The 22,172-nt window shown below is 40.1% G+C and overlaps 1 protein-coding gene across 1 annotated transcript in view; it reads right to left on the bottom strand.

Moving 5' to 3' along the window:
• Nucleotides 1-22,172, bottom strand: part of EML4 (EMAP like 4) — a 156,444-nt gene that overhangs the window by 83,009 nt on the left and 51,263 nt on the right. The window contains exons 3-7 of the mRNA XM_065402276.1: nt 17,692-17,821; nt 11,040-11,210; nt 8,673-8,801; nt 3,826-3,851; nt 3,302-3,334 (exon numbers count right to left, since the gene is read on the bottom strand). Coding sequence (XP_065258348.1) covers nt 3,302-3,334; nt 3,826-3,851; nt 8,673-8,801; nt 11,040-11,210; nt 17,692-17,821 — 489 coding nt within the window. The remainder of the gene's footprint in view (nt 1-3,301; nt 3,335-3,825; nt 3,852-8,672; nt 8,802-11,039; nt 11,211-17,691; nt 17,822-22,172) is intronic.

Genomic DNA, 22,172 nt, shown 5'->3' with positions numbered 1-22,172 from the left:
ATGATTTTTATTTATTTAGTGGGGGATTTGGTTTGATGTTTGAGGGTTTTTCCCCCACTGCTTTTTTAATATTAAAATATCGAGCCTTATCGCCCCTTTTTTTTCCCCTGGAGATTCTACAGATACTTAGAAAACTAGCACAAGACTTGACAAGCTTCAGGAACCTCGGTCAGTGACAGGAAAGATATTTTTACTCAGACTGTTTAAAACTCTTGGCTTAAGTTAAAAGCTATTAAGCTCAAACTCTTCACAAAATTCATGGGAGAAAAAAATGACACACCAGATTCTAATGTTTCTAAAAATCAAAGGGGGATGGGGGGACATAAACAAAATGTAATAATGTTTTGTTCTTTTGGAGGTTATCCTTAAGAGCTAGGTTCCAATATATAATAGAAAGAAACTACTTAAATTTGCACAGATTTTTACTGTTCCTAAAGGTGTTGGATTGCCAGTCATGGGGAGACACCCCTGTGCTGTCTCCTTTCCACTGGGTGTAAAAGCCAGAGCGGCATAAGCTCTGAAAACCCAATAGGATCCCCTCACAAGCCCTAGAAGAGAGGGCACACAGGGGGCAGGAAGGGTGTGTTGGGGTGGGGTGACAGCCTGGAGTGCTGGGGACATTCCAGGGAGGACTGCAGGCCATAGGGTAGACCAAAGAGGTTGCTGTAACGTAGGCTATATTTACACTTACAGTGGCGTATAGAATAAAGGCACTTCAGGTATAGCTACCTACTGCAATGAAAGGCTCTGACAGCAGGGAGGCAGTGGGGAAGAGCTCTGGCAGGGGGATGCAGCGGGACACTACACTGCTAAAAACGGGCAGTGGAGAGGCACTGCTTGGGCATGCAGAGAACCTGTGTAGGATATACACCCTAGGGGTTCAAGCGTGTATGGCACTCTACTCACCTACGCCATGCCTCAACGTATACACCGCTATTTACACCCAGCCTCGCTGGGCATGCACCGTCCATAGTCTACACACTGCCCTAAGTGTAGACGTACCCTTAGCCAGATCCCTAGCAATACATTGTGCCAGGTACCTCTTCAGGCCCCAGAACAGCCCAGGATTATGAAGGCACAAAGGTGGCTTAGAACAACCAGAGCCGCAGACCCACCCCCACCAGAGCTGCACCTCATAGAGGCACAGCAAAACAAGTACAGGACAGACAGAAGCAGCATAGGCTTCCCCAACCCCATTCTGCCAAGGGTGTCTCAGTCCTGAAGTGGAGGGACTACCTCTGAAAATATCACACAGTTTGCCTGTGAAATCTTTTCTGGTCAGACAGCCACAGGAGTTGATTGTGATAGTGATACTTATGTGGGCAGTTGTCCAGACTAACGGAACTTTTAGTGCACACCAACAGAGTCCACATGTACAATTAGCGCACACAAGAATGTACACCTCTCTGTGTAGACAAGCCAGCTCTGCATAGTACATTGTAACTAAGAGGTCTGGTTCACAGTGGCTATACCCCCCAAAAAATAAAAAAATCATAATTAGAAAATGTGTTAACTAATGTGAGGTTAAACACAACTTGGCACTTAGCGTGTCTTTGTCTAGGTTGTGTTTAAAAATGTGCTGGCTGGTCATGTTAACCTCAGTGGGGGGTCCCCTATGGTTTACCGCAACCAGATCAAACATTTAAAATTACAGCTGTCCTAGGGCACATTAAAGCAGAACTGTGTTTAACACTGCTATTTGAAACATGTTAGTGAACACATTTTCTAACAAGATGCTTTTCTCCCCTCCACTACAGACAAGACCAATGTCAGTTGAATCATCCGTCTCTGGTATTCCTTTGATTCTGTTCCATATCAATGCAACATATTGCTCCACTCCTCAAAGTTATCTAGGTAGACTCTCATCATTTCGTGAAAGCCTAGATCACATACAGATTAATTAAACCATTTCCCATCTATCTAGGTACTTATATGGCCTCTACCAACTTGTTTCACAGAATTTAGAGCCTCTGGGATAAGTCATTTGCCAGGATGAGATGGGTGAAGGTGAGTCCAGTCTCAGGTTACATGGGGAGGACACCAGGAAGAAAGAAATAAAAATGTAAGGATTCTTGCAGAGTGTATCATTACACTGTAAGTTGTGTTTGCCAAAGATTTGATTCCTTTTTGGAAAGCTTTGTCACAACTGAAATTACAGACAGATTAGAACCACTTCTGTACAATAAACCCCATTAGTGAATATTTTGCCTTTAGAACCATCATCGCTGTATACACAAGAGGCATTCATTCTCAATGACTGTTGAATCTTTTATGAAGCCTTTGTATCAAGGTTGTTCATATTGTTTTAATAGGAGATTTTTGATAAGTTGGAATCAGTTAAAAAGATTTATTTAATGCATTTTTTCAGCAAATTTGAAAATTAGGAAAAGGCACTTTGATTAAAGCATGTTTTAATCTCATAATAATGAGAAAAAGTATGAGAATTTCCAATTAATTTTGTTTTTTTCCATTTGAATGATAGAAAATCTAAGGACAGTGCAAAGGGAAACCAAAAATATCTACAATCTTACAGCACAGAATGTGTACATTGCAGATTTGTTAATACAACAGCAAAGAAGAGGGATTTAAAAGGAAAGAGAAACTCGCTACACAGCTGTAAATAGCATGCACTGAGGAAACATGCTCCAGATTTTGAGCTGCATGCTTCAGTTTCTACGTTATCAAAGCAGAGTAATGTTGAGACACAGGAATGGATTTTCTTTATTGTCAGTAGATTTCAACACATTCCATCATTTTCAGAAAGATTTTTTTTCCCATCCGAACAAGCCAGCAGCAGCAGGTAGTCACAGAATGCAAAATTTGTTGATGCAAAAGAAATATGCTTTAGAAGAGAAGATTTTTGTGTGTGTGCCATAGGCGAATATTTTAAACCTTCAGTCTCCACTCTCAACCAATCAGCATTCATCTGCTGTAATATTGGCAAGACAGAAAACTGAAGTAAACAGATCTTTTAGTTGGCACTTCTTGATATTGGGGTACATTAGGCAATAATGCAAGACTTTTAGACCCCTTACCCCTCACGTGTTCATATTCCTGTCTCCGACAGAATAAAGTATATAGTAATTTACTTTTAACTCCCCAAAAAATCTCCAAGAAATAAACAGGGTGCAATTTTTTTAAAATTTAGTTCAATGGTAAAAATGAAGTATTTACTAAACTGCACAGTCCAAATTTAAAGGATCATTCATGCACTGATTACGTGATGGTGAAAGGCCAAATAAAAGATCCATGAAAAGCAGTTAAATTAGAAAGCAACCAACTGGCATAGCTTAATTCTTACCTTGGCTGTTTTTTTCACGAGTTGACATTTTTGCTGGTTATGGGACAGAAATAAAATAACTTAAAACTTTCTGAAGTCCTACCTCCCTGGCGTGAAAACTTTGTTACACAAGTCCAATATTTTCTATTTTATTTTTAACAAGTAAGCATATTATATATATTTCCTCTAGATAGATAGATATACTCTCTCTCTCTCTCTCTCTCTCTCTCTCTAGGAAATAATTAACCACTTCATATATTTCTATGTTTTATAAAAGTAATACAAAATATTCCCCTCGCCCAGGGCCCTGAGATCACAAAAAAACTCCCACTGATTCAAAGAGCTTTGCATCGCGCTCTACATCTTTTAGCAACAATCAACTGAAATAGCCCTTTGAGTAACTATTACCTTTATGTAAATTCTAAATCAGTGCTTCAGAAAGATATTTCATAATAACTTGGTTGTTTCCATTGGGATAATATTCAATTAGCAAAATTAGATCTCTCCAATTGTCCCAATATGTAAAAACAAATGTTTTCACTTACCTTGGCTGACAATGACATCTTTATGTCTGGGGAAAAACCACAAAATATATAATTAATGTGTATTAGTTATAATACTAATACTACCTAACTTCTATAGAGTACCACATTATGTTAAGTCTTACCAGACCTTCCAAAAAAAAAAAAAAAAAAAAAAAAAAAAAAAAAAGTTCATTGGAGGATAGGTCTGATCCAATATGAAAGTTCTTATGTTCCTATGAATGAAACTGTGGGATAAGATGTTAGATAACCAATCCTAACCAATCCAGTAAAACCCCCACCTTTTGTCTCTTGTTTATACTTTGATTGTAAGCCCTTTGGAGTAGAGACCATCTTTTTGTTCTATGTTTGTACTGTGACTAGAATAACTGGGGTTCCTAGGAGCTATTGCTGTACAAATAAATAATACTAATAAAAAAATACTAAAAATCATATTAGCATTTGTATATGGGAAATTGGTTTTTAGATAGCAAAAAAAACAAAAACCCAAAACATATAAAGCCTAATTTTTGGAGATGAAGAGCACATTCAGCTTGCATTCAATGTTCTTAGCACCTGTGAAAAATCAAGCCACGAGGTGACTAGTACATAATGATTATGAGTTCTTTTGAATAATTATCCAAGAGCTTGTATCAATGGAACTATTAATGTCAGAAAATGTGATCCTGATACTACGTCTCACTGCAAGTCAACTTTACCACAGTCCCACACAGAATCTCTAGATAAACAGTACTAGGTTTGCTCAGGGACACACAAAAGAAGTTTTCATAAGTGCTGACTTGTTAGTCTACACTCAAGGAAGCGCCATGCATGAGAAAAAAAAAAATCTCAATCAATGTTTTTCAGAAGATGGGAGGAAAACTTAAATTTCCTTAGAATAACCTTCTCCTCAAGGTTTCTTGCTTGTTCAGGGAGACTTATTTCATGAAAACTGTCAACTGACTTTAAGCTGAGTAGCAAAATGGAGGTCAAATATTTGTATGGAGATCAAACATCTATAACAGTGATAGACAGTCACACACACACACACACACACACACACACACACACACACTTTCTTCTCACTGACTGCTTGTTCAATCACCCTTATTCTGGTTGCCAAATGGAAGAGTCCAGACTTGGATTCCCAGTTGATTTAAAAAAACTGGATAACTAGCTAAGGTGACAGTTACACTACTTCCTGCTATTTTATTGGGATGATTTATAGCATGGCACTGGCTTTAAAACTGCTCCTAATAAACAAAGTTCAAAATCTGTGTCTAAAGTCCAAAGCATGTATAAAGGGATTTTTGTCCAGGGCCCAAGTTAGGGCTGGGTCCCTGTTTCCTCACACCAAAAATGGGATGGTTCTGATGCATTTTGGGCTTTTGCAACTTCCCCCAATTAATAACCTTAAATGCAATAAGCAAAATGCTGCCCTCTGATACATGCACACAAGCCAACTGATTCAACAGGAGTTGGGCATGCATTTCCAAGGGCATATTTGTAAAAAGTTGGTATTTACATGTCCTTCTCTCCACTTCTCCTCCCTTCCCCTCCCCAACCCGGGGTGCCTTTACTATGAATTTCAGTGCAGAGACAAGTGAATGATATGATACTTTCGTAAAGAATACAGTACACAGTCTTCAGGTGACATGATGGTAAAATGTTTTCACAACTTTTGAAGCTTCGCTTTCATTAAAGTATTTCAGGCTAAACAATGACCTGAAGATGCACTCAGATGATTGTTTTTCTCCAGCAATTATTATTATTCCTAATACTTCTGGCCCCCATTTAATCCACGATCACTGAAAAGTATAATTTTTTCTTATTCTAGGGAAAGACTGTGGAATAATTGCAGCATTTCAAAGGATAAGCAGCATATCATAAAAAATGACAAAACATCTATACCGACTATATGTCTGAACTACTGCACAAATTCAAAATGCCTGTAAAGAGCAACCGTTTTTAAATATAATGTCTACTGTAATTAAGCTGTTTTAACAGGATAGCAATAACTGAAAAAAGGAACTTGATAAACTGAAATAAAGCCAGAGGATTTAGCTAGAGAGTTTTTCAGTCTTTAAATAGCTTTTACCCGTATCCAGCAACAGCCTGAATTGCCAGAGGAATTTTAGATTTCAACAATAAAAACCATTTAGAAAAGGGAAGAAAATGGTGTGCAGAATGTCTAAACCATAATCCTTAGTGCACAATACTTTAGTGTTCTACAGAATTCTCCAGTCTAGGTATAAAGTTATTACTAAATGTATGTATTGCTGTCGGGTAAGATTAGCATATTATTGTGTGTCCCTTTCCATTTTAAGTTTTATACTGGTCCTGAGAATCTGTATAAAACAACCTATTTTACATTATTAATACATTCATTAATGCCAGTAGATTTGAATTTTATTTTTTAATTTCATTTACAAATTCAGAACTCATTTTAATGATAACCTCCCTGTATTTCATCAGTATTCTTACTGATTTACACACATCATTTTGCAGCTTCATTCAAAGCAATTCTATTTAAGCCACCTTTACAGTTAATTAGCTCTACAGTGAAGTTACTGTGTAAAAAGGCACCTTTTTCCTGAAGACATCTGCTCCCTGTGTGTATTCAGAGTGGTATTTGTTTATACCACAGAAAAAAATGTTACTTCTTGTTCTTTGTTAGCAATGCAGAGCCAACACAGTTAAGCTTTATGCCCTATTATGTATGATCAATACCTTTAAAAAAAAACCTACTAAATTCTGAGACCTGATTCTGCAAACATATATATACATGCTTAACCTTACTACCGCTTGAGTTTGATGGGACTACTTGCAGTAGTAAAAGTAAGCATGTGCATAAGTGTTTGCAGGATCAGGGTCTAAATCAAACTTCTGCAAACTCATCAAAAATGAAGAGAGTAGCACAGATGTATCCGAGAGTATAATTTGGCCTTTTATACCTGGTGATATTGCTCAAGAAGGAAAAAAGACCTGTTTTACTTTTCAGGTTGAGTTTGCAGAATGGGCCATGAGAAAAAAATCTTTATTTTTAAACTGAGCATATCTGAGATATGGAAACATGGAACCTCACAACGCCATTTTACAGTTACTTTTAAGTGTAAAACTGCAGCTAAACATAAATCCAGAAAATGCATATCTGAATTTACAATGAAATAAAAACTTTGTCTGAAACCTTAACATTTCAAAATGTATTTTTAGATAAAGAAAAGAGAAGTGGAGAAAACTTACAGAATCATAGAAATGTAGGATTGGAAGGGACCTTGACAAGTCATCAACTTAGTCCCTTGTGCTAAGGCAGCACTAAATATTAACTAGACTGGGGTCTCAAACTCAAATGACCATGAGGGCCACATGAGGACTAGTACTAGCCCGAGAGCCACATTACTGACACCTCCCCCCCCGCCGCCCTCAGCCCCGCCCCCACTCCACCCCTTCCATGAGGCCCCGCCCCTGCCCCGCCTCTTCCCACCCCTTTCCCTGCCCCCATTCCAACCACTTCCCCGAAATCCCCACCCCAACTCTGCCTCCTCCCTGCCCCAGGGGGTGCAGGAGGGGTGTGGGGTGTGGTGGGGGCTCAGGGCAGGGAGTTCGGCTGCAGGAGGGGTGCGGGGGGGCAGGATCTGGCCCGGCGCGTACTGGGGGCAGGGCAGGCTCCCTGCCTGCCTGTCTGCCCTGCCCCCGCAAGAGGCTGAAATGTGGGGAACGGGGGCGGAGGGGCTGTGTGTTTCTGTTGTTTGAGGCACTGCCGCCAGCAGTTCCCATTGGCCACGGTTCCCCGTTCCCGGCCAATTGGAGCTGCTGGGGGCGCTGCCTGAAGCAACAGCCACACACAGCCCCTCCGCCCCCCGTTCCCCATGTTCCAGCCTCTTCCCGGAGCTGCGCAGGGCAGGCAGGGAGCATGCCCTGCTCCCGGTGCACGTCCGTCCGGAGCCGCTCTGGTAAAGACTGGGAGAGGGCGGGGGGGCTGCGAGGGGCTCGCGGGCCACAGAAAATCACCCCACGGGCCGCGTGTTTGAGACCCCTGAACTAGACCATCCCTGACAGGTGTTTGTGGAATCTCTGTCATTGGAGGTTTTAAAGAACAGGTTAGACAATCTCTCTAGGTAATTTATTCCAGTGCTTAACTATCCTTACAGTAGAAAGTTTTTCCTAATGTCTAATCTAAATCTCCATTGCTGCAATTTAAGCCCATTACTTCTTGTCCTGTCCTCAGTGGCTAAGGAGAACAATTTATCACTCTCCTCTTTGTAGCAACATTTTATGTACTTGAGGACTGTTATGTCCCCTCTCGGTCTTCTCTTCTCCAGGCTAAACAAACCCAACTTTTCAATCTTCCCTTACAGGTCCTGTTTTCTAGACCTTCAATCATTTACGTTGCTCTCCTCTGGACTATCTTGCTTACAACACCCCTGATAATACATCCCAGAATGATGTTCGCGTTTTTTGCAACAGTGTTACATAACTGACGCATATTTAGTTTGTAATCCACTATAACCCCCAGATCATCTGCAGTACTTCTTCCTAGGCAATCATTTCCAAGTGGGGAAATTTATACATGAATGACAGTGGGCCTTAATATGCATGCATAATTTGTAAAATCCAAACATGTAGCAGTGTAAGCATATTCATGCTTTAAAATAATACATCTACATTTTGCAGGGATTTTAAGATTCTCTGGAGATATCTTGCATTAGAGAGGTGAATAGCAGATTATGCAGACAACATCTACAAAATATTAACAATGCAAACTGACAGTTTATAAATTTGTGTATGTAATAAAATTAAAAATTTAATTTCAGAGGGTTTTTATTCTTAAAATTTGCGGATACCATTTTGCTACAAACTGCAATACTTACTTCTCTGCATTTTTTGCCACTTTTGATATCAGTTTTGATGTTGAAGCTGCCCTCAACAGTTTATTACGACTGTCATCTGAGTTGTCCCACATGCTATGTGATTTTTCAGTAGTCGAAGTTCGCTTTATGCTAAAAAACACAAAATTTACTTTTAAAATTAAAAATTAATGAGCAAACGATAGCTGGTGCTGGTATGCAACTGACAGATCAAGCAGCAGGAGACAAAAGCAGTGCTAGGACTTCCTTCAAGTTGATCCAGAAAACAGAAATAAAGATTAGTCAAAAAGTTCTAACCAGATGAGTGAAAGCAACTGAGGAAGGCAATTGCAAAATTCATTTGTTTGACCTATTCATTGTGATTTTTAAAGTGGCCCTAATAACGGATGACTTTTTACCTTTCTGTGACATTGCTAGTAAATTAAAACGATAAGTGGAATGAATTTAATAAGGCTAGAAAAGTTTAGCTCAAAGAACAAATAAATAAATTTTGAAAAGATTTCTATTTTCAACACAAATTATTAACTCTATTCTATGGCTATTGAACACAATAAAATGTTTTGAATGCTGAGCTGTTTTGTCAGCACATAGATAGGGCACAATTCCATAAAAAGTATTCTGCGGTGGGAAGTTCCAAACCCTGTAAGCCACTGACTGTTTGGAAACAAACAGCTCCAAAACAATGGTCCAAAATCCTGATTCCTTTGTTCATGCACAACATTCCATTCACTTCTGTGAGACTTCCTGGAGAGGAATAAGGCAAGCAGGATTTGGCCCAATATCATGGAAAATTAGACCCATGAATATCTGATAGACTACATCAGCAATCCTGCTGGAGCCAAATTTATGCTAATGGCAGTTTAAAACTGTTTTGTAGTCACTGGTTTCACTGAAGTTAATTTCATGTATAATATCTTTATCATAGGAAATTTGTTTAAATGTGGTCTGGCTATAACAGTTATTAAATAACCTGAATTATGATTCTGCAGATGCCCTGCCAACAACCTTGCAACTCATCCAGTCAAAAATACTTTTTGCAAGAATAACATTCAAACTGCAACTCTAGAAAGGCAAGCTTATTTCCACAGTATCTCAAGAAGCTGAAAAAAGACTGTGACAAACAAGTTAACAAGACATATTAAAATATTAAGAGAGACTAAAAAGCCATCTCCCCCCACAACAAATTAGTATGCTAAACCCACGAACAAGAAGTCTCTTTACAGTAAGATGCCAGGCAGGAGAATAACAAACCAAAGTTCAACTTTAGATTGTGTAAGAGTTTGTGCAAGACATGGAGACACAGCCTTTATGAGTGTTAAACATGCATCAGTCAAGTGAAAGGGTTGTTTTTATTTTCTATTAGAATTGTGAAGTCAGGCAACACAAGCCAACATAGTTTTGTAAACCAGTGCAAATTTGAGAGTATAATTCATTTGTTATTGAGTTTGTTTTAGTCTTCTAAAATGCCAAGTGGTCCGAGAAACAATTCCATACCTTCCCAAGGTTTCAAAATAATAAAGGTGACAATGGATCATAACAAACTAGGAGTGAACTTGAACATTTACAAGTTTTAAAATGGGTTTATTTGAAAAATATTCAATTTTAAAAATCAAAGAGCACCATCCTGCAGATGTTTTCTGCACCTAACTCTCACTGAAATCAGCAAGAATTCTGTATGTGCAAGGCTGCAGGATCAGGCCCTAAACGAATCCCTCCCGTTCCCCTTTCCCCGGTCAAACAGTTGTTTAACATTGGTGTAGAAATATGACCCCAAACATGTCTGTAGAATCAGAATCCTAGATATCAGATGAAATGGATCATTCTGTAATCAAGCAGGGATATGAGAAAAAAGCAAAAGATCCAAACTGCAGTCACGTTAAACAGTAGTTTGGGAAGAAAGGCACCCGAGTCAAGGGTTGTAATGATACTAGTTTATGACAAGTGCTATTATGACATGTGGTAAACAGTATAAGACGTGCTTCACAGTTTTAGTTGGCCATGTTTAACATAATGCCTTTAAAGCATACTTTCAGAGATATTACATCTTGGCATTTTTTTAATATATATATATATATATTTAATAAGATTGTAATTAATCTCTCTTTATCATATTAGGATGTCTTAAGACACTGCAAAGTACACAGGATATAATTCTATTTTTCTCATCTTTAAGAAATATTTGCATTTTTAATCTTTATTTTATGGTAAATGTTGTAATGCATCTTATGTGCAACTTTGCAGCACAAAAAATACTGATTTTTGCACTCAGTTGTGAAACTGGATCTTGGTTTCTCAAAATTTGCTGTTAAATGTGGACTCTTAGTATCATTACAACCATTTTCTAGCTCTGTACTTTGGTACTGTGAAAACCTTTTAGCTGGAGCAGAGCTCTTGCTTTCTTGAGTTTGCCTGTGTGTTTGGAGAGTCTGTAAGGAGGGCTGGGGAGAAGGTGATGCTCGAATTTGTGGATTTTGATCATTAGAATGAGTTTCCTCTTTTTTTTCTCTCTGTCCTTGAGGTTTTTCCTTTTTTTCTGTACCGCTGTAAAATAAAGTATAAGATGGAACAATAGAGAATAAGCAAATAAATTGAAGGTGAAAAAAATGCACACATTTTATCAGAGAAGGAAGAAGCAATTCAAAATTCATTAAAGAATAATCACCATAAGAAAATGTGTGGTCATCTACTGATGTTGTTGAGTTTTGTTAATGAAATTATTAGTAAAGTACTTTGCTAAAAGCAAAGATCAAACAGTTGAAGAGAGCTTCCTGTCAAGTTCTAAGAAATATTATTATATTACTTGGAAAAGTAGCGAAGGTTTTTCGCTGGTTTAGGTTCATCACTTACCCCTTCCCATTTAAAACTGAACACAGCTCCTTTCAATTTAAAATATGCACTGTATCTATCCTAGGTTCTGCTGTATCTCTCTCTGCAGATGGTTGTGTATGCGGGGGGGAGGGATAGCTCAGTGGTTTGAGCACTGGCCTGCTAAACCCAGGGTTGTGAGTTCAATCCTTGAGGGGGCCACTTGGGGATCTGGGGCAAAATCAGTACTTGGTCCTGCTAGTGAAGGCAGGGGGCTGGACTCGATGACCTTTCAAGGTCCCTTCCAGTTTTAGGAGATGGGATATCTCCATTTAAAAAAAAAAAAAAAACTTTGTGCCTTCAAGCCTTCCATTGTCAGCAATAAAATGCATTGACTGGTCATGGGTCTCTCCAGAAGTGGATTAACTAAATGTGCCATGTACCAAATCAACTACTGGGTACACCTTTTTTGGTCCTATTTGGCCATAACAGATATTAAATGGTTAAACTGTCATTTTTTCAGCACCTGTGGTAAACAAACTATGAGTTTACAATTCCTTCACTTTTAACAATGTAATGGAGCATAATCTTTATTGTTTTAACATTTTAAATCCCTTTAAATAATTTTAAGTGGCAATTTTAAAATGTTCTTATTCATGAAGGCCCTGGTCCAAAGTCCACTGAAGTCAATAGCAAGACTCCTATTGCTGTCACTGATATTTGGACCCAGCCTCAACATGGCTAGTTTTGTGCATGTGCTCATGCATACATGTTTATGTGACAAACTGATGGCTAGTTACCACATTTGTGCACAAACAAAATTAACAGTCACTCTTTGAAAATGTGACTCTCTAATGTAGATGTCCCTCACTAGTTCAGGTCCCCATGATCCGTTGTGCTGTGATGTATGAAAGGGAGCAAAGCAACACCAAGGAGCAGAAGGGCCCCAGATTCATGGGAAAGGACAAGCAGAGCCTTTGTAGAATGCTCACCCCTTTCCCAAGCCTGGGGAAGTCCTTCGAGTGGTCAGCACTTTATTGGACTTGGGGAAATAAGTTGGGGCATAATGGGGGAGCAGCTTCTCCAGGCAGCATGATTCCCCCTTCACAGGAAATGAACATCTTCTCTTGCATCCCCTGTCCTCTCCTCAAATGTGTGAGTGTGTCCCCTTACAGGCAAATGCTCCTGGTGCGAAGAGAGAGGATGAGGAGGGGACTGGACCACCATACTGGAATCCAGAGACTTTGTAGGCCATGTTTTCTAACTCCTCAACAGTGTCTCAAATCTCCCTGTTTTGAGAGTAGAATTCACCTAAACTCAGAGTTTAAACTAGGAGGGATCTTTCACTCCTGCAGGTTTCTCCCCATAGCAGAAGAATACAGTCCTGAAACAGCCAACAATACATTTTTGCCATATAACATTCTTTAAAGTACAAAGAATATGGAGAGGATCAGAGTTAAAAGACCAGTTATGCAATCCCCACTTAACTGAGAATTTACTCGTCATGTGACTTATTTCAAGTACATTGCTGCATGTTACCTGTGACATGCTGAAGCAAACACACAATGGCAAGACGAGCTTCTCAAGGAAGTAGTATTCTGCTGCATATAGATGTTTTCTTCCTTTAATTATACTGAAGGTGGACTTTTAAATGTTACAGCAATTTGAAGTCTGACTAAATTTTTCACGTGCCATAAAACAAAATAAAAGCAGCAAGAAGAAAGGTTACCATTCTCCCGCCTCTAATTTTGTCTGGTATTCCCTCTCTCAAGTTAAAAGTAATCTACAAATTAAAAAAATAAAGATTATACAGCCTAGAGCAGCAAAGTAGGTACAAAGAAGAGATGAAATGTTGTTTTTCCCCCTATCTCCAAATGAAAAAGAAAAAAAGAGGAGGGTGTTTTTTTCCTGCTTCCTTTACTAAATTAGAAATTCTGGACTCATCTATCTACCTTTCCCCCCAAAAGGCACTCTGGAAACAGAATCCAGATGGAATGGAAAACTAGCACAAACTATGGAAACAGAATCTGATTCTAAGTGAAAGTAGAGATGATTTTTATTCAGAGTATCTAAAACACTGGTTTTCATTTGTTTTTGTTAGTCGCTATTTAACTCAAATTCACTAAGTGCAGGTAGGAGAAAAAGCTGTCTTTGTTCAAGATTCAACATCTCATCCCACTAATTAAGGGCTCAAAGTTTCCAACCCACTTCTCCGAATCCTTTCGGGGAAAACTGCAGTAAAAAGCAGGGAATAAAAGACAGGATATTCCTGATGGTTTCAATATCAAAAAAATACATATTTATAAAGAATCATTCAGGGATATGTCATACATCATAAAGCAGCAAGAAAGGGCACAGACCCAAGTTTTTTGTTTTTGAGAGTTTCCTTCAATTTAACTTGTCAAGGCATATTTTGTTTTAAAGGAAGTCACTAGAAGAGAAATTAAAATAGAAATATGCTTGTTTTGAAGGCAGTTATGGAACACGCAACAGTATTTTTTCACCTTCAGTGAAGCTATGCTTGTGATTGGCTCCTGAGATAAGAGCATGATGACTTTTGGTGGGTTGGTAGATAAACCTGTGGTCTCAAGTCCCTGTTCAACTGGAACTCTGAAAGCCATTTTTTGTTTGCACTAGGTTTAGCTTGCATTACTGGAAACAAGAACACTTCGAACAACTTTCACCTTTTTCCAAAGTCTCTGACAAGATAATGGAGTACAGAAAAACAAGCCCTAGCAATGTCTTACCACTAAAGAAAATAACAGGCTCTTATTACAATTATGAAAGCTTTACTTTGTGCTCACAATCCTGTATGGTCAATTTACTTATTAACAATGATGCTTGTCATAACCTCTTCTTCCCCTTTCCTACAATGAATCAAAGACTGAGTGAGTCCATCTACCAGGAAGCAAGGAGTTAGAGAGAGAGAGTGTGTGTCACTCAGGAAGACACACACAAACAAGCATTTCCCCTAGCTCTCTAGTCAAGAAACCAACAAAATACACACAGTTGTGTTATGAAGTATATGGGGAGGAGAGTGAAAGCAGGATGGAAGAGAGAACTGTGACAAAGGTAATTACTGGAAAGTAATTCCAACTTGTGAATTGTCTCTTCTTCTTCTCTCAAACTACAACAAACCAGAGACTGGAGTGAGGATGTGATCTTACCTGAAGTCTGACATTTTAAGGTTATATTTAACTGAAGTCATTCTTTGGAGAACACACAGTCCAAATGAAACTGTGTCACATTAATCCACAGACTCTTTTATAAACTGTCCAAAATAAACCACAATGGCTGATGAGTGAACAGCCAGCCATCTAGTCATCTGCAGAGCAGTCCTTATACCACACCAAAATGTGAACACTTTTCAGATCCTGGTGACCTCCAACCTGCTTTTGACAATCTACCAGCTCTTTCCATCAGGAACTCGTGGCCTTCAGTCAGACCAGAAGGCTGAATCTCCCCAAAACGTTCAAAGGGAAACGGTCCTTAACGAAGGATATCTATAGTCCTTCAGAAACATTCCTGTGACCTGAAAACCAAGGTACACATGGCTAAGAGGGGGTCAAACAAAATCACCTTTGCTCTGACCTGTCAGGTTTTGCAGAGAATTTAAGGAATTGGGAAAAGGAACAGGAAAGCGTAACCCAGCTCTCCTCTTCCATTCATCAAAAATACTCTCTCCCTATAGGAAAGGGATAGAGAAACAGAAAAATCTGGGTGATTTTGCAGAATTCCTGGTGGCATGCTAGTTCTAAGAGATGACCCAGATACTGACATACAGAATGGAAAATCTCCAGATTCAGGTGCCATTCCCCTGGGATCAATCCCATTCATCTGAGCCAAGCTTTGCCCTGTAAATAGCCTGCCCTAACAGAAGCCAGAATTATATACGACACTGAGACTATCCAGGCTCAGGTTTTCAAAGGAACCAGGTTCCCAAATCCCTTGGTGCCTTTAAAAAATCCCAGTCTGTGCTTCTGAAATTACGGCTCAATTTTTAGCATCCCACCTGTGGGATGATGTAAGACACTGCTGTACAGCTGTTGAACCATAACAGAACCAGAAGGCCACTAAGTAACAGTGTGCAAATATAAGATTTAGTTTCACTGCCCTCAGTTCAACAAGTTGATGTTGCACGAGCACTTTAAGGGGAAAATTTGCACTGAAAGCAAAGGGGCCTGAATGGCATTCTCTAAACCGAAAAGTTTGTGTTGCAATTATACAAACCTGAGCTGTTGGGGTGAGTAAACCTTAGATTCAGAAGAATATTGCTGTACCAGTGATGAAACAAGGAGTGAATCATCCAGAAAATGGAGATTCCTTTACACCACCAGAAGAACTACTAATTAAGTTATATTCTAGGAAGCCTGGTCTATACTGGCAGCCAAGTAGTGTAAGAAATTTGTGATGCGAAGACAGGCTGAAATTAATAGCACTCCTGGAAGTAAAACTGCAGAGAAGACAGTCTGTCTGGATACATGGAAGCCTTCCCAGTATGTTTCTAGGATCATACCCACATAGAGTAATATCCTGGAAGGCTATAGATGGGTTTTCTCCCCAACCAATAACAAATGTATGATCCTACAGCAACCAGCTGACTTCTCTCTCATCTGGACAAGCTGTGTCACAGAGCCCATGGAACCTTTATCCAGATTATCTGTAGTCTTGGTGAAGTGGTATATGTCCAAGATTCTCCTAGGTGATTTCACAGAGCTCCTGGTGACATGGAGGGAGGAGATGCAGGAGTGATTCTTTCCCCCATAAGGTCTTGGGTCTGACATTCTCTCTGATTCTTCTCAAACTCTCTTTTCCTTCCTTCCTTCTGGTCAGCCGTCCATCCATCCATCTTCTTCCCTGAGGTCTGGCTCCATTAAAAGCTAGGTTGACATAGCTAGTCTCTTCCCTTGTCTCCTTTTTTTTGCTTTGAGCAGGATGTGGGAGGGACAAGCTGGGAAGGAAGTATGAAAGAGAGGGCAGCCACACGGACTCCATACTTCCAGGACAAGATTAATGGGGAAGTGCTAGCTCATATATACCTTCCAAAGTGACTCTCTCTTTTACAGCTCCTGGCTTTCCAATAGATAGAGATGTACATCACTCAGTATCCAATTCATTGTAGGATAGGGGAAGTCAGACATTTAAAAACTAATACACTACATAACTGAGAACAGGAAAGAGCAAATTAATTCTGCCTTCTGTACTCAAAAGAGCCTTAAACATTTTCTGCTTCACTCTTCCTGTTTAACTGTTTTACTAATTAAAGGCAGAAGAAAAGGTAAGTGGCCTAGGTTTACATACAATATTGTTAATCCCTAAAATATACTGCATCCCTGTCTAATTGTGTAGCACAGCATTTAAATCCACACTTAATTATAAATCATCCACTGAAGTCAGCACAGTACTCTACAGAGACCGAGAACTTTTCACATATAATTTAACAGATGGTAAAACATTTATGTGTGCTGTGTTCCATAGCTGTATCTGTGGCAGCTTTTTCTTTCATTCTCTCCAACAAACAGGAGCAGAAACAAACCATTCCTCTGAGATGCTGAAAAATGAGTGGTTAAAAGTCCCTGAAGAAAACAATAAATAAGAAAACACTTTGCTGGCTCCTGAAACCACTGTATGAAAAAAATCAATTAAAATATATATTAGATACTAAGTAAAATGCAAATTCAAGCTATGTTATTTTTACAAATTTGTTTTGTAAAATCCTGCAATAAGAACTCTCTTAAGTTTGAAATGTGATGTATAAAGTTATAAAGAACCGATTAACACACTGTCCTAAATTCACCTAACTTGTTTCATAATTTTCACTTTGGTATCATCTGCTATTTTATTTCAAGACCATGATGTCAGATTTGTTGTTTATTTTCTTTCAAGAATAAAAAAATTTAGGTGCATGCTAAAAAGCATGAATGTCTGTCCAAGCATGATGTCTGTCTGTTCAATTTTGGAACAAAAATCCCTATTATAAATATGTTTTTTTTCTCTTTTAGTGAAAATTTAATTTCAGGTATTGTACACTGTAAACCAAAGTGATCTCCATTTGTGATCCCCTTTCTATATATCCAGCTGTAATGAATTCTAATGGTATGCTATGAGTCTAAATCCTATTCTTTAATTGGTATATATCAGAAAACTTCAAAATTAACCCAGAATGGGGCTTCCTTATTGTGGTTTTGTATAATTTAACTTTTTAAGAAGCAAGTACCTTTTAGCAGCAGACGAGAGGGTCTCTTTTCTGGCAACTGATACAGAGGAACTATGGCTTGTTTTTCTGCTTCCTGCACTTCCATTGGTTATACAGGACATAGAGATAGCTTCTCGGAGGCCTGGTTGACCTACAAGGAATTTAAGGAAAAGAGATTTTATATTAGCTTTCAAAGCATCCAGGTGTCACTCAAATTAAGAACCATAACTGGTGGGGTTGGCTTTCATACAGCATTGTTGCTGGCATTCAAGACAAAGGATTTGTGTATTAATCCAAAAATTGCTCTCTGAAATCATTTAAAACTTTAAGAGAAGCCCATAGGAACAAGAACAATTCATATGTGGTGTGTATGGTATGAACACCTTCATGTGTGTGTGTGGGTAGGTGGATGGATAGACAGATAAAGACTTATTGTCAACCATTCACACCAAACCAATAAACATGAAGTTTTTGCAAAGAAATACTGTGTTTTGATAGTTGAAAAATTTGTTTAAGCTAGGAATAAAGTTTATCTGACATGATACTATTAACCAAAAATATGTTCACATACACATCTGGCTAATGAAACAGCACTATAATGGCCAGAACTAAGGATGTTTGTACATAGGGGGATTCTTTTGTAGATTTAAAAAATGGAAACATTAAAGTGACATTTTAAATTGCAAAGTGGAGTAACTCAAATGGGATGTTACAGTCAAATGGTAAATTATAATACAATGCTCTGGCACAGTATCATCCTAAACTTCACTTGCCACAGGATTATTTTAGTCCTGATTACAACAGGAATACAAATTCCTTGTGCAGCAGCATTCTGTGGCTCAAAAAGCTGAGTCATCTTAAATCATCACATTTCCCAGAAGCTCATCTGGTAGTTTATCTCATCATTATCATCCCTTCATAAAGTGCTTTGTAATAATAGATATGAAGGAACCAGAAAGATAGCATGTCATTACTGAATTACGATGTATTTCAAACCATTCCCATTAGGTAAATATCTAAGATACTATATGCAAAGAAATGTACATTTAGAGTGGAAAATCCTGTGTAAGGGGAGGGTGCACAACCTCTGTTGGGACTTCCTACGCCTTGTGAACAGGCACCACCCCCGCAGCTCCCATTGGCTGCAGTTCCCAGCCAATGGGAGCTGCAACGCCAGCGTTCTGGGAGGAGGCAACGCGCAGCGCTGCCTGGCCACGCCTCCGCCTAGCAGCTGAGCGAGGGGGATGTCGCCGCTTCCAGGGAGCCCCCCAGGTAAGTGCCGCCCAGAGCCCACCTCACCGTGGCCGGTGCCCCAATTCCTTGCCCCCTCCCACACCCAAACTCTGCTGCGGGGGGAGGGGGGGAGGGGGAATGGGCCGAGACTGCCCCAGCAGCGGCCAGTGCACCTGGCGCAGGGGCTGCCTGAGCTGCCCCTGAGCCAGGCACATCAGCCACTGCAGAAGTCACAGAAAGTCAGGGAATCCGTTACTTCTGTGATCCCCCGTGGCAAACTTGCAGCCTTACTTATAATTTTGCCAGACTTTAATTGTTTGGGCTGAAATTTCCCATGCTGGGTGTCTAGCTCAGGCTGAATTATTTTGGAAAATTATTTTGGTAAGTGCCCACCAAGAGCCCGCCTCACCCCATCCTGTGCCGCATCTCCCGGCCCCCTTCCCACACCCAAACTCTGCTGCTGCTGAGGGGATGGGGGGAAGGTGCGGAGCCAGGTAGGGAGCCTGCCGGCCCCAATGACCCCTCCCCCCAAGCACCAGCAGGGGTCCTGGTCCGTGCGCCACCACCCGCCTACCACCCAAGCAGGTGGGCCGCCCTCCCCCAGCACCTGCAGGGCAACCCCCCAAATGGCTCAGCCATCTCCAAGAATGAAGCTATAGACAAATACATTGTTTTACCCATGCTACAAAACACTGACAACCTTTGCTTGAGATGTTCTAGCATCCCCTGCTTTGGAGCAGGGACTTGGTCACTGAGAATAAATGAGGAACCAGGGCCAAAGACTGGAAGCCTGTGGAGATGGGGAATGTGGAAGCTGGAGGCAAGGCTGCGCAAAAGAGATAGATTGGAAGAGCAGTTGGGAGGGGGGAAACTGGGGCTGGATTGGGGAGACAGGGGGATTGTAGAGGAGAAAGTAGGAATGGCAGGGCAAGCAGACTTGCACTAGGAGTGGTGAAAGATTGGAACTGGTGGGGAGCAGACCAGAACTGATGCAGGAAGTCCATAGTGGGAGACTAGTGCTGGCTAAGCAAGGAGACTGGGATGATAAACATACAGCTACGGGTAGCATAAAATCCCTCCTTTACTTGTAAAGGGTTAAGAAGCTCAAATAACCTGGTTGGCACCTGACCAAAAGGACCAATAAGGGGAGAAGATACTTTCAAATCTGTGGGGGAAGGTTTTTGTTTTGTTCTCTTTGTGTATTCTCTCCGGGTCAGCGAGGAACCAAGGCAGGGAAAATACATCTCCTAAAGCCATACCTGAACTAAGCATCTAAGATTACAAATTGTAAGTAATAGGAAGGAAATGCGTTATATTATCTTTTGTTTTAGCTTGTGAATTTTCCCTAGGCTAAGAGGGAGGTTTATTCCTGTTCTTTTGGTAACTTTAAAGTTTTGCCTAGAGGGGAATCCTCTGTGTTTTGAATCTGATTACCCTGTAAAATTACCTTCCATCCTGATTTTACAGAGGTGCTTCTTTTACTTTTTCTTTATAATAAAGTTCTGCTTTTAAGAACTGGATTGATTTTTAGTGTCCTAAAAACCCAAGGGCTGTTCTGTGCCCACCTTGTTAACCTATCCGGTTGGCATATTATTCTCAAGCCTCCCCAGGAAAGGGGGTGAAGGGGTTTGGGGGATATTTTGGGGAACAGGAACTCCAAGTGGTCCTTTTCCTAAATCTTTGTCTAACTCACTTGGTGGTTGCAGCGATACCATTCCAAGGACAAGGAAGAATTTGTGCCTTGGGGAAGTTTTTAACCTAAGCTGGTAGAGATAAGCTTCGGGGGTCTTTCATGCAGGTCTCCACATCTGTACCCTAGAGTTCACAGTGGGGAGGGAACCCTGACAGAAGCCTGTGGATCGTAGTTGGGGACTGGCTAGGATGGAACAAGAAAAGACAGAACTGGGACAGGGACGGGGTGGAATGGGTTAAGCTTGGAGGAAATGAGCAATGGAACCCAAGATTCCCGAGTCTCACCATTCTTCTACTGTCAGCAAATATCTATGTAACCCTCTGGCAAAGCATCTTATCCCCTTCTAGTGCTAGCCCACAGGCAGTGGGTTACAACTTACTACTGCCATCAGTTACTCCATTAGCTCAAGTAGCAGATGTCAGTGAGGCAGATCTAAAGGTTCCAACCCTTCTGATGAACTACGTAAGTGTCAATATGATGCCACATGACGGAATTTCTGTTTTCCAGTTTGTAACCTTAATAATGTTTTTAAATAGTTTTGTGTGTGTAAATTCCTAGGTTTTTAAAAAAACAAAGTTAAACACTCACCAGTTAGGAAGTTAGAAAATGCCAGAACTTAGGTCGCCTGTAAAACCTTAATTCAGTCCCCTTGTACATATGCATTATGATACAGTCTTTAATTACATGATCACATACTATTTTTTCCCACAGGATCCCTAGATCATTCAGTGCACAGGATGTACAGTGCTCAGTTAATGAGCAGCTAGTCAATATTTTGTTTTCACCTTGCTGTTCAACCTGTAGTCCTATGACTTACTGCACACTATTCAAACATGGCTCTGAAGACCGAATTAAAACTTTCCTCATGGGCTTTTCTATGGTGCTAATCACTATCATATCTGAGTGTTTCACAAATATTAATGAATTTATTTTCACAGCATCCTAGAGAGATGAAGAGGTATTATTATTCCCATTTACAGAAGGGGAGCTGAAGCACAGGGAGATTGAGAGCAAATGTATCTACTAATTTTGGGTACCCAATCTGGTATTTCAGAGCATGTAGCATTATATATGTGTTCAAATCACATCTCCCAAGACATCAGCTGTAGCTGTGAGTGCTCAACAGACTCCAGAGTCCCAAGTTGGGCACCCAGAAAATGAGGAACACACAGTTAGTGACCAGCTGTTCAAAGTTTGGTTTACACCTAGCTTCGCACAGGAACTCTGTGACAGAAGCAGGAATAGAATCCAGTGCTCCAGGGCACCATTGAACTGCCTGAGCGATGAGACCCTTCTTTCTTCTCCTGCAATTCACTGTCTCATTCACTACAGACGTTCCAATTTCTGAAACAAATCAGGCAGGTGTCCTACAGACCCTACCTGATTCATCTACAAAGCAGGTCCCCCTGTGCTCTGAATGAGGCAGGGATCCTGTGGAAACAACAGTATGTGAATAGACAGTCTCTAATTACATGATCACAACATTGTTATGTGGATTATTATGGCCACAGTAGAATCAACACCAGAACATGGCTTCCCATACTGACATATATCCACCCACCCCAAATTTGTTATA

Source organism: Emys orbicularis, chromosome 3 (assembly GCF_028017835.1).
Source record: "Emys orbicularis isolate rEmyOrb1 chromosome 3, rEmyOrb1.hap1, whole genome shotgun sequence".
Classification (NCBI taxonomy): Eukaryota; Metazoa; Chordata; order Testudines; family Emydidae; genus Emys; species Emys orbicularis.
This window is presented reverse-complemented; position numbering and strand designations above follow the sequence as displayed.